The 17,110-nt window shown below is 39.2% G+C and overlaps 1 protein-coding gene across 2 annotated transcripts in view; it reads right to left on the bottom strand.

Annotated features, from left to right (window-relative positions):
• The window catches only part of SEPTIN7 (septin 7), a 63,892-nt gene that overhangs the window by 21,115 nt on the left and 25,667 nt on the right, over window positions 1-17,110 (bottom strand). For both annotated transcript variants that reach the window (XM_084280512.1, XM_084280513.1), the window contains exons 2-4: window positions 7,703-7,809; window positions 1,125-1,225; window positions 394-528 (exon numbers count right to left, since the gene is read on the bottom strand). In XM_084280512.1, the coding sequence (XP_084136638.1) occupies window positions 394-528; window positions 1,125-1,225; window positions 7,703-7,809 (343 nt within the window). The remainder of the gene's footprint in view (window positions 1-393; window positions 529-1,124; window positions 1,226-7,702; window positions 7,810-17,110) is intronic.

Below are 17,110 nucleotides of genomic sequence, written 5' to 3'. Positions count from 1 at the left end.
TTAAAATTCAAGGGAGGGAGGGAGGAAGAAGAGAAAGGAAAATTCTTGTTGCTTGAAGCATGAACCAGCTTCTCCTTCAAAACAAGGAGTGTGTGAACAAAAGACACAGATCACAAATACATCTGGCAATTGTGAACACCTGTCTAATTGTTCTAATTTTTTTTTTTGTTATATGATTAATGTGCAATTCTGTTTTCTGGTCTTTAAAAGTTAATACTTGTATGCCTTGCTGGTGTTTGACAAGCCAAAATAAGCTCACCTTGAAATTAAGCACAGTCTGCAGACCATTAAGAAAATCTTTTTTGGAACTTTACACAACTCAGAATGCCAAATGGGGATGTTTATGCGAGATAAAAGACAGAGAAAGGCAACATAAGGTACACTAATACAAACCCATGTCCTGAAGGCGCAATGAAGTATAAACAACACTGCACTCTATTATCTGGCATCTGACGTCTGTTCACACGAGATTCTGCATTCAGGTAGTCCTCAAATTTACTGTCAATGTAGTCGATAACTGGCTGCCAACTGCAGAGGTTACATGAATAAAAACCTGTAAGTTATATCATTTATGTAAAGAAAAGTATGTCTCAGCTAAGAAATAGACGTATACTATTTCCCCAAGGCTTGCTTGCTTCTTTTTTTTCCCACATTAAGGTACTTCAACACGGCACATTTTAAGTGACAAGCTCCTCAACATACAACTGAGTTATATAGCTCTGAAGATATAGTCTTTGAGTTCACTGAAAAACCTTTTCAAACACAATTACCTTCATTGTAATAGCATTAAACGGAACACTTCAGAACTGCAGCCAAAGGAATACGCTTTACTGGTCACATCTTGAGACAGCACAGAATTTGGTTCTCTGCACACTGCATGTGCAGATGAAGAGCCAAACGCTCCGTTCATTTTAAAAGGAAAAGCTGACAGCACTTCAATCCAGTTACAAAAGAACTTGGAACTACAGTGAAGTTTCCAGCTAACTCAAAAGTTTAAAAGCATTAATATTTTAACTGAAGGTCAAAGCTGCATTTAAAAAAAAAAAAGTCACAAGGTATTATCTCTCACACACAGAGAATACAATTCAGAATTATTACAGGAGAACACACAAAGAATGTCTTACCAATTACTATTATCCACAGCATCTCCAAATCCTGGTGTGTCAACTATTGTGAGTAGTAATTGAACACCTCCTTCTTTGATTAAAACTTTCGACTGCTCAACCTGTAAAATGAGTAAGGCAAGATTAAACTTTTGGCAATTTAATCATCCATCTTAAACACTGGGAAAAGCCTTCAGTGACTAAAGTCTAATAAAGAATTTTTAGCGCTTCTGCTTCAGAGGGATATTGAGTCTGTGTTTTGCTTTTAAAACTCTAATAAATTCGTAATCATTTTTATTTTTAAAGGAAAAAAAAAGGGGCTGAATTTAAATAATGTCAGTGATAAACCCCCCATCTAACTACATTGGATATCTTATGTTTTAACTTCTGCTGAAACAGGGAAAACCCTAACCAGTAATACTAATGCCAGTACATAAAAAAAATTGTCCCACGGTATTGTTCCAGACATTGACAGACCAGGCATAATTCTTGATGAAATTGTGAACTTCAGTCACAGAATCACAGAACAATAGTGGCTGGAAAGGACTGTTGGAGATCATCTAGTTCACATACTATACACCCCCTCCCCCCCACACACACCAGAGGAGGGTCACCTAGAGCAGGCTGCACAAGACAGCATCCAGGTGGGTTTTGAATATCTCCAGAGAGACTCCACAGCCTCTCTGGGCAGCCTGTGCCAGTGCTTTGCCACCCTCACAGTACAGCAGTTCCTCCTCATGTTTAGGTGGAACTTCCTATATTCAAGTTTGTGCCCGTTGCCTCTTGTCCTGTCACTGGGCACCACTGAAAAAAGACTGACCCCAGTCACCTCAAAGAAAATTACACTTTTCAAAACCAATCTGCCCCTGAGCATCTTAGATGCTGCCTTTCTAGTCCTGTTAATGTAGTTAAGAATACATTTATTCTTCTGCTACTATAACTGCTTGGGAAGGAATCACAGAGAAAGTGATGATTTCCTGCTACAAACAGATTTGATATCAGAAGGTAATATAATCTAGCTGCAATCTTTTCAGCTAGACCTAAACGTCATGTGAACATAATGGATTGGTTCCTCTTAGGTCACTGGTGGAAACCTGGCTCAGAAGGCAGCTGTACCAGCACAAGCCATGATGCAAGATCTGGGTGTGGGAATGCGTGCCTTGAGCTGTGGCCACCCATCTGCAGCACAGCTCAGTCAGCATGTCATCAAACAGATCAAGTGTGCCATGACACAGAAAATTTAGGTTAAAGAGCAAATGGACTGGGGCTCCCTTCTTCCTACTAATACTTCAGTCATTATCGATTATGTCAGATGTATCTGCTTGAGAAAGCGCTGTACTCCACTGTTCTGTCAGTCTGGTGCACAACAGTAACAAGTGACAAACTTGTGTTAGTGTGTTGGCTCTTTCCAATTGCTCACACATTTAATAACAGTGTATTTTTCCCCCAATATTAAGACAATTTCTATTTAACTAGTAGCAACATCATGTTCTAGATACAGATGCAAGAAGTCGAACTGTCTGCTGCACTGAGTGCCACACAAGAGCTGGCAGACACTGATGCCACCTTGTTGCTCATTGCTTAACGCTTTGTAAGCCTCCTGAGCCTTAACTGGAGAGAGAAAAGCAACCTGTATTTAACTAGGTGAACACCTGCCAGAAGATTCAGTAACAAACTTGTTCTGAAAGAGTAGAAACTTGGATAATAAATCCTACCTGGATGGTCTCTCAGCCAGCTCAGGATTTGAGAGATTTTATCAGTGCTGCTGAAGTGCTTTCACATCACTAGTTACATTGGTGAAAAACTCTCTCTTCAGCCACACCTCAACATTGTTGCAAACACTTTGCAATCACTGGTTATGTGATGCAATGTAAACCTACAACCTAAATTAACACTCCTCAAAGTAAATACCACTTGCACAAGCAAAACTGATTATAATTTAGAAGAGAATATACAGAAACACAGAAGACAGTAACTAACTGCAAATAAAGCCTCATATTTAACCTCTCAGTATGATGCTATTTTAATCTACTCATCAGTAGGGATCCTATCCAAGCTAGATCGATGACTTTTGATGCTAGCTCAGCTTCACTATGGTTTTCTGCAGCCTGCTATCAGCCAAACAAGTATCTATAAGGCAGCTTCATAAAACAAGACTCAACAACACTGAGCTGCTTGGATACTAGTCACAGAAAAATACAGATTGGGGTGGACTTCAAGGCCACCCAATTCAATCTCCTACTTGAGCAGGCCTTATCTTACTGCTCGAGGTTAAGAAGCTGTTTTTTTTAAAAAAAAAAAAAAACCCACCAAACAAAAGTTTTTAAAACCAACTCACACCCACCAGCCTAAGCTCTATCCTTTTCCTAACAGTGTAACTTCTGTCTTTCCCAAAGTGTCCTGTCCAAGGCCATGAGAACCTAAGAATACATGCAGTGTTTTAAAAACATACATTTTAATTGTGGTGAATGTATTACCCCACCCAAGAGTTCTATGGAGAAATTTTACTGCACACAATCGATGCCAGAACTCAAGACGGTAATCCCCAGCTACACAGTCAACTCAGCTAAGAGGTTACTACTCACAAGCTTCAGCACACAAGAGATTAACTTCTGATTCCTCACATTCTTTTTGCTATCTTGCACATGGTAACCACAGAGCCTTCCTATAGCCAAGCTCTCTGAAAGCAAAAGAAACCTGTACCACTTTCAAAATAGTACAGATGACAATGTTGAGAGGGGTACTGGTGCCAAGTGCTACAAGGTATCAGCTTTTTTCTCCAGCACAAAGATTCCCAGAAAGAGCCATTAAATTATTAAGCACTCAGGGTGGAATGCTTTTACAAAAGCAGCAATTAATAAAACATTATCTTGAATGTGTGTTTATAACAAAGGAAAAGGAAGGTCAGGAGATCCCCAGAAACGCCACGCCAAACATTTTTCCTGATTCTGTAAAACATTAAGTGTGGCTGAATTTGTGAAGTGGCCTTCTGACAAAAAGCTGAATCTCTGCAGACAGTGCTAATACCTTACTGGGTGGTGGGGATTTAAACTGATTCTTCCTTTTCATAAATGCATGTATTTCACTATCAGAGCAGGATTTAAAAAAAAAAAAAAAACACTACACAAGAAACATTAGGGGATCCAACTAAATGTCCCATGCTTGTGTTGCAGACAATCAGACTGTATCTGAAACCGCTGGTATAAGACAGTAGCTGAAGAACCTGCCATAAAGCCTCTGTAAAACTGCATTTTTCTAAACCTAAGTGGATGTGCCCATACATGGTCAAAGGCACAGAAAGCAGCAACATCTGGAAAAGATCCAGAAAAAAATCACTGTAAACTAGTGTCATTCATAGTTAAGCATCCAACTGCATCCTATCATCTGATTTACAAGTATTCCCAAGGGATTCATGGAAAACATTAGTTCAAGCCTTGGAATTTAAAGCTTTTTATTAAGAGTCTCCTCCAAACGGCCATTTTCCCATGCACTCCAGTCAGCAGGGTCACACGGGTCTCCTCAGCAATTACTACACAGCATTTGTGGCTTGATGCTTCTTACAGCTTGCCTACTCTGACTGGATTAAACAAGCCTTTACTGTGTTCTACACAGGACAGTCAAATCATGACCAAAGAAAACATATTTCAGACTCCATCATTTCTGAAGAAGTTTCCTTTAAATTCATCTGACATTGTTATTTTCTATTAACTGTTTTTCTGTTTTTTCCATGAAATGAATACAAAGGACCTGCCTCACCAACAATTTCAAACTGCAATTGATCTCAAGCCCAAACCACAGTTTGTATTTATCTATAAGCAAGCTTCTTATACAATTCCTGATCAATAGCAGCAAGTTGTTCCTACCATATAACAGCAGGCAATTACTACCATCAAGATTTTAGGATTCTCTGGTGGTCTGTCTCATCTCTACCCTCCAAAACTTGTGACATGCTCAATTTTGAAAGGTTTAAACTTGCAAAGAGTACAAACCCCATGGATACAAACAACAGCTCCCACTATTGTTTGATTTAATATTTGACTGGAATTACGTCACATCATACACAGTAACTAGAACACAGTTTTCAAGGTTGTATTGGGGAAACTATTTTATCCTCACTTAGACATTGAAAGAAGAGAGTTTCAGTTTCCTTTTTAAAATGCTATGCTTACTGATGTTTCATTCATCATAACAATTAACTGAAAGCAAAGCAGTGCTGTACTACAAGTATACTCAAATCGAGAAAAAACACTTACTAGATAAAGTAAGCAATAGTTTCTAAGGGGGAAGGTGGTCTTTAAATATATTGTATTTCAATTAAGTCATTTGCTAAGTCATGATAGAACCCAATCTGCTACTGAAAATAGTTTTGACTAGCTCTCAGCCACTCTCAGCCTTTAGGCCACACAATAGAAGTAGGAAAAAATGCAATGGTTTTTCAGCCAGGGCTGTTCAAGCATTGTGGGTTTTTTAGGTGGGGTTTTTTTGGGTTGGTTTTTTTTTTAAGCTTTACATGTCTTATTTTTTAAAAAAAACCGAAGCTCCATTAAAGGTGCAGAATGATTTCTTCAACCAGTAAGCTTAAAAAAAAAAAAAAAAATCAAACCACGTCTGAAGGTCACAATGAACAGATACAAGTTCACCACCTAACAGATCAAAGCACTTAACTCAGAATCCAGAAGCAAAACACATAGCTTTAGTTTTGTTTTTCTTACACTGATGCACCTTTAGCCAGAGTTATCTTTGAAAGAAGTCTTGGTTTTATTTTGTTAGTTTGTGTGTAAATTCTACCTATGATTTCTTTGAGTTAAAAGAAATAATCATAAACCCCCCCAAACAAAAGCAAATACCTTCCTATGATAGGGAATGCAACCCACCACTATTTAAACTACGATTCAATGAACACAGCCAAAATTTAGCTGAAGCTAAACCAAACTGTAATCAACAGTAATGAAATCACATTGTCTCTCTTGCAATAAAAAAATCACCTTCTACTCAGTTTTCCAACATTCACTGATAAATTCCTCAATATTATACCTGAGCTTAACTATTTGTGCACCTTTCCCATCACACTTAACATCTCTTTCAAACACTTAGAGAAATTCAACCCTTCTAATTGAAGTAATGAACTAATACCCCTGCAAGCTTTTAAGTCCCTTTTTGTCAGTCATTATGGTTTTACATTAAACTGATAAAAACCCTAATAAACCTGACTAAAGCTTAGAGGAATGTACATGTATTGTTCAACAAATACAGAATGCTCAAAAGCTTTCCTCCAAATAAAGAAAAACCCAAACCTATATTCTACAACAAATGCATTGGTGTATTAGTATTCAAAACTTTGACACTGAGGTAACTGACAAGCAATGTCACTTAACCTGGTTGGTATCAACATAACTGACTTTTTCCTGGCCTCCTGATAATTATTTAGCCTTCTGAGATTGGATTAAAAACACAACCATGACCCAAAACTTTTAAAAAACCCCAAACAACCCAACCAAAACCCCCACAAAACAGTAAGATCAGTGGATCACAGCACTGCAGCACAGTTATTCAATTGCATTGAATAATAAAAAAACGTTCAATTTTACAGCTTCTGTTGAGCACCCTGCACACCCTTCTACCTCAGCCCAAGGCTTAATCACTTTATGACAACTCTTAATTGCACAGTCACTTCAGCCACAGCTGAGGTGATCTGGGACTGCCATATTTTGCAGCTAGAGGAACTCTGCTAGATAACAGACACAATAATGAGCACCCCAGACCTCATCTGTAGGAGGTTACAATGATCACAAGCTATCTCCACTAAAATCTAGAACCTGCCTCTGAGAAGCATCAGAAGAGATGACTGGAGCTCATGCAGCCTTATCCAGCTGCACAGCTGTGGGGGCAGAAAACACCTCACTGAAATGTAATGATTTCCTAAACTACCCACAACATTATTTCATTATTTCTTAGTGTTTGGGGGTTTTCCTTATCCTTATTCATAAATGAAAAAAAAAATAATTCATGCTCCTTTTCTTGAGAGACTATAGTTGGTCAGTAACAAATTACTGTCCAAAACAAATGGATCAAGTTCAGTTTCTTAGTTGTTAGTGAAACACGTTGGTTGCATCATGCACTTGCAGGAACATCTTTGCCTATACAAGTCTAGTGCTTGAAGTCAGCCAGTTTCACCCTAGTCCCAAATATGTCTCAGAGTAACAACATCCAATGGGAGGAGACATACCACCACAAAGGACACAGGCTGCAGAAGATGGGGTTCAGCACTTCTACATGTTTCTACAGATATACTCAATATTTCAATTAATAATAAAGCATTCAATTTCTGAACAGGAGTGCACCTGTATGATGTTTCTAAAGTACACACAGCACACAAAGCACTTCACCTCTGGGCTCTCATGCTTCAACGTGCTACAAGCTTCATAACCTGTAATTTTTGTTTATCAAGGCTACAGTTAAGGACAGGCTGAATTTAGTTCATAGTGGTTCCATCCTAGCTAAACTTACTTGAAATACAGGTGCTTATGTGGCAACTGTATTCTCTTATGATACTAAATTGCAAGTTAGGTTCAAAATGCAGTTTTTTCACCCAGACATACCTGTACAGTCTTTTTAATTCTGTGTGAAGGACCTGGATATTCTGGGGAATACAATTCTGTTAAGAATAATGAGTTGATTAATGTTGATTTTCCCAGTCCAGATTCACCTAGAAGAAAACAGAAGAGTTTTAGTAAAACCAGGATTATCACACTGAGTATAAACATCTAGATCTACATTTCAAACACTCCTGAAAAATAACACCCAAAACCACACACTGCACTCTACAGCTTTAAGAATCTTATCACCTTTTCCAATTTCAAGTAAAACCTTGCAAATACAGCTTCCACTGTTAGATTCTGTAGACATTCATTTTTCTGATCATTCCTATTACGACACACAAAGATGGTATTGCCCGACATTAAAGCTTATAAACAAGCCATTTTCCTGGCATCACTTCCTATCACGATGCTAATGCAGACTAATTTCAAGTACTTTTTTGAGGGTCTTATTGTCAGATGGTGGGGGGTGGGGGAGAAAGATAACAAGAAGAGATTGAGATTACCTTCCTCTAACTCCTATAGCTGCAACAGCTACAGTGAGGGTCCAGAACTGCGTGGTTTGCCTGGCAATTTTTTTTGTTAGGACAAGGAAGGGAGGTTGCATTTTGTTTGGCTGATTTTCTTAGCAATTTGGTTACGAGCAACAATAAGTCAACCTCGCTAAAAAGTCTGTCATGGCAGTAGTGCCTCCAATCTAAGCAACTACAGTCACAATACCCACAGCAAAAATTACCCCTATTTACAGGAGACAGAAGCAAGAATTTCAGATCAACTACTTATTACAGAATTTAAAAATGCAAGTATTTTAGAGTTTTATATTGCAAAGAAACTACTCCAACACAGCAACTCACACTAGCATGAGATAGAAGCAGGAAAAAAACCACACAAAAGCAGTGCTTCCAGTTTAAGCTTTGATATGGCAGTGCTGTTGGCACACCAGCCTAAACAGAAAGTCACAGAGAAATTTCCTCTCAAGCTAACGTCCCTGAGTGCAAACTACTGGCGACATACTTTCACTGAGGGAGGAGAATGAGTTGCTCCACCCCCACGCTTCGGAAAGGAAAAAAAAAAATATATATAACCTGCTAATCCTTCCCATCCCCAAACAAGCACTGGTTGGGTTAAAGCCAGAACTCAGAAAGCTTCACAACTTGCCTGGAGATACATGTCCCTGGTTAATGCAAACAAACCAGTAACAGAATAGAAAGTAGTTACGAACCTCTGTAGACAAGCCCTTGTCTCCGCTGTAATAGCCGGCTCGATTTCATACACAAGCCAGCTCACACACATCAGCCAGCTCGATTACCACGGTGCCACTCAGCCTCTGCAGCACCGATCGCAGCAATCTGATTAGCCATACTGTAAACGGATTAGCAGCTGATGACATGTTGCAACCAGAGCTCCTGCAGGCCGGCTGCGCTATTAGCAGTGCTCCCTCTCCAAACCGCACCCTGTCCCACAGATGAGCCAACCTGTACCACGGGCAGGGTCTGCCTACAGCCAGGAAGATGGGCTGTGGCAGCAGCAGAACAAGGAGATGCTCATATCATGATCTCTACAGAGCAGGTTGGGAACAATAACCCCAAGACTACAGCTATCTGCATGCCAGCAGCGATAGGTTTGCTGACAAGCATTTTGTCACTGCCACTGCAGATGTTGCATTTTGCTCTGGTCAGATGCATTTGACATTGCACAACTACATGGGCAGTGCAGTGCCTAAAAGTGCCTGGTTAGAAGAGGCCCACATCTTCTACTCCACACTTGCAACATCTTTTGGGCAGGGCCAGAGGCAGACAAGAGGCTTCCCTACCAAGTCTGCAATAGACCGAAGCTTCTGCAAAGCACAGCTGCAGCCAGTTTGATGCTTAAACTTCTCCCTCTCACAACTCTGCTGAAGATGCATGCATCACTACAGTTAAACTGAGGAGTTTATCCACCCTACTGAACCCCTCAAGACGAGGGCTTTGATTTTGCAACATACGATTCATGTCCTTTCAGCAAACACTGCTTTTTTTAGTTGGCCATGATCTTGCAAAAGGCTCTTGTCGTGGTTTCAGCTCTCTACTGCAGTACTGAAGGAAGGTTTGCATATCAGATTCTACTTGAATAGATGAAAAAGGGTTGTCTCCTCTCCTCCCTTCTGTTAGGGTTATTGTTAGTCTTAACATGCTACGGAATTTAAAATGGAAAGCTCTCAGAATAACTATTTCTCCCAAAAATCACAGTGCTTGTCAAGTTGCCATTGATACTGAACATAAGATTTTCAGCTTTGAAAGAATGCAATAGAAAACCACCAGCTCTCCCTAGATGGCTCCTGCAGCTGTGGCACTCCACAGTAAGAGGTTCCTAAACTGCTGAAGCATTATGCCTCGCTAGGTTTTGAGGTTTGTTCCCCCCATCCCTTACAGCAGCAAGGATGGAAAGGCAGTTATGAGCTGAAATCAATGAAACAAGTATGCTAAGGATATTTATGTACCACCTTGTTTCCAAAGGTTCCCAGCCTCCTAGAAACTCAGACACATGCTACCTTTAATCAGCCAGTGCAGATTATAACGGTTTAAACTGCTTAACTGCTGCCAGTAATTGAGGTTTGCATGTAAATGTTTGCATCAATACACAAACCCTGGATGCAGTTGTGCCTTAGACCACGTAACCATCTACAATGGTAGTAAAGGGCTGTAATATATAATAAAACAATTCACTGAAACCGTGGGTACAACCCATGACTGGAACACTCCCTATTGTACTATGGGGAGTCACGCTGCTTCCACTGTAATCAAACAGGATTTTCTCTCAGGACTACCAGGGAAGCAGAATTAGAGAAAGCGAGTGTATTTGAATAATTCTAACAGCCTTTTTGGACACATTGAAGTATTCTGATCTTGGCTAGAAATACAGCAAGGAAAAAACCCGAGCAAACCCTATGAAAAAAGCCCCACAAGACAACACCACCAAACAAAACTCTCTGTTCTTCCCATGCAGAACCTCGTTCAACCAAACATAAGCTGAAAGGATTCCCTACCGGAAATGTTCATAATGCAGCTTCCAAGCATGTAACAGGCTCTGACAAGAGAACTGGGAATAGAAGTGGAATTGACTCTGCCTTGACATTAAAAAAAAAAAAAAAAGGACACATCCCAAATAAAATGCATCTTAAACTCTCAGTAAGCATTTCTGATGAGATTTCACTGTTACATGAAATGGCACAAAGATGCAACATGATAGAAGCATTTTACCAGTAATAGCTTCTCAGTGTATCACAATGCAGTTAGATCCAACTACTTAATTTAGAGTGAGAGATTTTTAGAAATAATCCTGTCTTCTGCTTTCATCATGAAACGTTTTGTTACAAAAAGTAAAAAGACTTTGACTTTGCAGGGTAATCCTAAATCCAAGAGTTAGGGTTTTTTTTGTATCCAGCTGCTGCTTTCACCATCCACTAACTCTCCCAGTAAGTATTTCATAGACATTTCAATTTCTTCTGAACAAGTACACAGCTCTTTCTTCATTACTTTGTGTCTCATGTTTAACAGCAAATGAGCTTTTAAAAATGTCAACATTTTCTCAAGTTATTTGAGTTTTTAGTCACATTCAAATACAGGGAACTGGCCCCTCTCGTTGGCAGAAATAAGCATAGGTTTTTACTGACATACTCCTGTCAGTCTTGCAAGGAACAGACTCTTTTGTCAGCTCACAGAGGACCAGCCACTTCTAATACTTCAAGTCTAAATGGCTACACAAATACTGGAGATTCGTGTACACTTGGGCTAACAATCACCCGCTGACAATTAGCAACTTTATACAAATAACCCATTGCACATCATTTAAAACTGATCTTGGATAACAGAATTTCTTCTTCTGCGAAGAAAAACAGATCAAGTCACTTCCCCTTTTCTCCTCACAGATGAGACTAGCTGTAACATGAGGAGGGAGAGAAGAAATCCCACCCTGCTACTCAGCTTTTTCTTTTATCTCAAAACACATTTTTGAGGCTGTCAGAAGAGACCACCAGCAAACACTGGAATAGTTTGCAAACAATGATAAATAGCCTCAGGGATAATATTAAGGCAGGTAACTATGGAGAACAATTAAACACTGGAACAAGAAAGTGCAGTCCATGGGAGTGAGGGAAAGCAGTGCTACAGACGAAAAATAAGTAACTTAGGTTGTTCTCAAAGCTCCAAAAATCTTTCACCTTCATTTCCAAACCATTTGCTGTAAAAAACCCAGAAATCCGTGTGTGATAACCAGTTAGAGAATCTACCTATAGCTAAGTTCCAAGTGTTCAATACATGTCAATACACTTTTTTTAACAGTTCAAAATTCTATCCATCAGCTCTTGTTATGTCTTCATTACTACCAAGAATCATAAATTGCAAGCATCTCCTCCCTATGATAATAGAAGCAAATTGTTGTCCTTAAATCTTAATGCTGCTGCTTCTTCCACCACTCGTTGTTGTGGCACGTTGAGAATGTGGCATATTTCCAACCTCCTCCAAGTTTTCAGCCTCTGCCATTCTTACTCAGATGCCTCCAACAGAAACGGACAAGCAGACGGGTCCAACGCAGTTCCCAGGTTTACACATAACTCCTATCAGAGACTGATATTTTCTCATTCACATTATTGCATCTCCCTGAATACTCATCACTACAACCTCTAGCTACCACAGCACTCTGCAAATCCAGGATCAGATTTCTGCTGCAGCCTCCTAGTATCTTTAGGCCATTCTCTTTTAAAAATCAAAGCCCTGCACTTAAAACCATGACTTGCATTCTTAGATTTATAACCCTGTGTGAGACTTCATGAAATGTATCAAGTTACCAAGAAATATCATTTGAACATTCTCTGTCTGCTCTCTGCATGGTTCATTTTCTATCTTTTTGCTAACAAAAAAATTACCCTTGCAGAAATCACCAGAAGTTTTTCCTATTCTCCACTAACAATTACTTGGCGATCTACCAGTCTAACGGTATTTCAGGTTCATGCCCCGTGACAGTCAGTTGCACCACTGGGAACGTGACCACACATGCTATCTGTACTTAGGAATTTCAAGTTGCTTTCCCAAGCTCCAGGTGGGATGACCAGACTGCCAAGGAACCACCCACCTGCAAGGAAAGCTGGGTTTGTGATCACAGCATTGTAAACTGAGCCTTGTTAAATGGCTCAAAGTATACTTCGTGTATTGTCACCAATATGACGATCCAGTCTCCATCTCTGTATCAATTACAAGAGTTAATAGGGAGGAACAGCAATTAATGCACCTTCTGAACCTGCAAACAGCTCCAGAGGGTGGGAAATGGTAACTCATCCCATTGAGGCTTGTAGCTTATTAGATCCAAGCCACCAACACCAAATGTCCCAGGGTAAGCAAGTTTTCTCCAAATTGCACAATTTCTTTTAGAGCTTCCACTGCATTCCAAGTAGAAGTCTGTATTTAAAATTACTTTACACAAATAAACAAGCTGCAGATGTTTTACTGCTTTATAAGAATGAAGATATCCAACAATACATTTATTAGCTGACATGAAAGGCCAGAGATTTTTGATGCAGTTCATACCCCTGAGAGTTATTATAAGAGGGATAAAATTCAACAGAAAGATGCTGCATTTCACAACTTCCATATACAGAATGTTTACATCAAAGCATATTTATTTTTAGCAGGTAAGCCAGATTTTTTTCCTATGGAATGTTTTCAATTTTATAAGGTTTTGTTACTGTGACAGTTTTTTTGCTTAAAATAATACCCCATCAGTTTGATGCTGGTGACTCAGAGGGTAAAAAGCTTGTCAGAAGACATAAAAAATAATGCATTTCATCTTCTTTCATCCTTGTCCAATTCACAGTTTATATGCACGACAGCACCTGCAGCTTTATGCAAATGGGCAATGGCTTTGACAGCACTGTCACACACAGGTTTTTTTGCTTTTATACAGAAAAGAAGCTCCACAAATAACCAGAGAGCCTGAACTACACCAAAATGGTATGATGGAACCATCCTCTCGCTAAGAGGGAATGATGCTGTGCCATGTTATTATAGATGACCACAAAAACGGAGACTACAAGATGCTTTTAATTTTAAGTCTGATTTTAGAAGCTTTCGTAAAGGCTGGTTCCTGTCTTCAGCAGTACAGAACACACAACTGACATCTTGATAAACATTCCCAAACAGCCAAATGAAACCCATCAGGAGGACGGTCTCACCCAGGACAAGGGGTGGGAGCAGCACTGTGCTACATGGCTGCTCCCACCTACCTACAAGTTCCACACAGAATAGTGTCATATGACATCTTGGAAAAAGTTCCACTTTGTATTTCACTAACCTTTATAAAAAGGGAAAAGAAAAAAAAGAAAAAGCTCCACCATTTCACAACTTGAATTTGAAGCATAAATTATAGAAGTAACATCTGTTAGAACCACAAAGCTGATCCTAGCAAAACAGAGTAACAGGGAAATCTACCAGTGATAAATTCACTTTTCCCTAGCAGCTACTGCATCAACAGTAACAAAATCTCAGCATACAGGGTACAATAAGACAATTTAATCAACTTTCTTAGAGCACAATTTAAATTCTAAGTGCAATAAATGAAGACAGCCTCATGGCATATCATTCTTGTCACGGATGCCATTTAATAATTCCAAAAATCTTTTAAAATCAAGGAAGTACTTCAGAAGAATATTGTAAAAAAATTCTCGCTAGCATTAATATTATTGCCCCTCAAAGTAGAAGCAGTTCTAGCTTTCTACAACCGACTGAATCAAAGGGCCATGAAACAGCAGCTGAACTTCACAGGTGAGATTTTGACTGCTGCCTGAAGAAGTCGTCCCCCTACTCCCAACCCACTACTTGCCCTAGAATTCACAATGCACTTGTCTAGTACAACCAAGGAACTGAAATCACAAGTAACTCTCAGCTTTTAGTTCTTAGGCATGACTGCAGAAGAAAAAACCCCACCCAACAAAACACTCCACAGCATTAATCCACCCATACCCAGTACCAACAGCTGAAATGTGACCACCTGGGCTTCAGCATCCAGTCTTTCATGGAATTACAGGTATGCAATTAGCAGCTGCAGCCCAAGCTTGCCAAAGCTTATCTCACCTTGGTTTCTATAGTAGTTAAAAGAAACTCTGATGTCCAACCAAGCTGTAGTAATACTGCAATGATTTCAGAGGCATAACAAGTAACAAGAACTTGTCAAAACTGACCTGCATGGAAAATATGAATGCACAAGCTATCCATGAAATAACTGGGTTAAGGGATTCAGCTGGAAGTGACACAAATTGCACAGCTCCAGGACAACCAATCTTCTCTGTTTAAATCCTATAACCAGCACATACCTTGAATTTTCACAGGCTGTGACAAAGCCAAGATAGAAAACCTTCACAAGAGAAGAAAAAAAAAAAAACAACCATATGGTTTCAAAATGAAAGAAAGAGGAACAAAACAGTTGTGAAAGATGCTAAAGGTGGTTTCCCTCTTTAAAGCTATGAAAGTATATATGTGAGACCACCACTGCTTGGTGTAAAAGAATTATCCGACCAGATAAAGCTGCAGAGCTGGACTTACTCCCTGAAGACATACATAGTAACAAATATAATTGATTAAATTACCCAATTATATGATTTTTAAAAAGACAAAAAGATGACAGGAACAAGAAATTTGCCATCTCTACATTACTACTGACAACTAATTGTACAGCATTTCCAGTACAGAATTTCTAACATTTGCTGACTCAAGAATGAAAGCTACAATAATCAACAGATCACAGATTAATTAGTCTCAGTAGGATCTTTCATTAGTTGGACAGAAATAAAACCCACAGAACTATCACACATTGATGAGAAAATAACAAAAGGATGAGTGGGTTTACTTAATTTTTAAGACTAAAATACTTGGTACAGATACAGTATCCACACCTTAAAGACGAGGCAGCTTGCACTATTTGCCTACTACATAAGAACAAGTAGTATTACAGATGAACTTGAGCAAAAGGAGAGAGAGGTACAGTATATTAGGCAGGATACTACTCAGACCCAACCAAGTGATATATGGGCATAAATGTAACAGAAAATTTCAGGACAAAAAAGAAAATTCTTTTTATTTAAAAGGAAACTAGTAAGTCTATATACTACAAAGTTTAAAAAAAACCTACCTCTTCCCTTGAAAATGTACACATTAACACAATAAAACCTACTGGAAGGAAGTGTTAAGAGCTTTCAAAATATGCCAGGTAGAATATTCTGCTATTAAACCAGTCCAGAAAAATCTGTTAGAGGAATAAACTTAGAAGATTCTAGTACTAGTCAAAATTTCCTTGAACACTTTATACCTTGTCTCTTGATACCTTCTCTCCTTACTTGTTACTGAAGGCAGCACAAAGAAAACTGTGTTAAAACAAGACGCTTAAGTGAGCACAAGTGGCAAGAGAAAGCTATAGATAGCTTGACAGAATTCTGTAAATTTGCCCTGATAATATTATCCTGGGACACTAAGGAATGAAAAGTTAGGGCAACTCCATTTGCAAGTTAGGATAACTCTGCTGTTAAATATTTGGTGTAGGGTTACACAAGAAGCTAAAGGATCACAGAGGTGTGATCTCTGCTGGATTCGCTGCTGCCACTTCTAAGAAACCTTGGCAAAATGCAGAAAATTGATATCTCAATTACTTGGAGGTGGTTACATGCTTTTGTTTCCCTAAGACTGCTTCCACTGTGGTCAAAGATTGGTATTTTCCTTCTAACAAAGGCTGAGGTAGGTTTGAATAACTTCTGTGTTCAAGACTACACCCTTTTTAACATGGTGAGAAGATCTGTTTTGCTTAAGTGCTAAGCCATTGCTTCCCAGTTGCCACTACCACTATTTAGTTTTCTAATAATTACTTAGAGGAAAACTGAGCCGCTTTCGTAGGCAACAGAAGCATATCCTTACAAAGCAGAAAGGAAAACGGATAGGCCTGATAAGGTGATATCCTAAGACCTGTTTAGTGAGCTTGCTATGTTCTGCAGCAGACCAGCATGAAGGACAGACACAGGAGGTGGACCTCCTTCTGAAATTCCTGCCAGCTAGGGAGGGGACAGCCCTGAGCCAAGGACGCATGCAGACTAAGGTAAGTCACAGGCTTGTCCTTTACTGAAGGTGAGAATGATACACAATGAGTTTAGGCAAAAGAAACACAAAATATAATTCTTAAGAATTTACGTGAGAAAACATTTTAAGTCATTCCATCAAATGTGAAAAAAACAAACCACCCCAAAATCAAAACATGGACTACAAAAAAACCCAAACCAAACCAAATTGCTGACTTGGTAAACTAGTGAAAAATCCATCATCCTCTTTTCTCTCTCAATATCTGCTGAGTGGTCAGCTATTGGTTTCTGTCGTGCCTGGCACTGATGCAGCAGAAAAA

The sequence above is a fragment of the Gallinula chloropus genome (genome assembly GCF_964237585.1).
Source record: "Gallinula chloropus genome assembly, chromosome: 2".
NCBI lineage: Eukaryota > Metazoa > Chordata > Aves > Gruiformes > Rallidae > Gallinula > Gallinula chloropus.
This window is presented reverse-complemented; position numbering and strand designations above follow the sequence as displayed.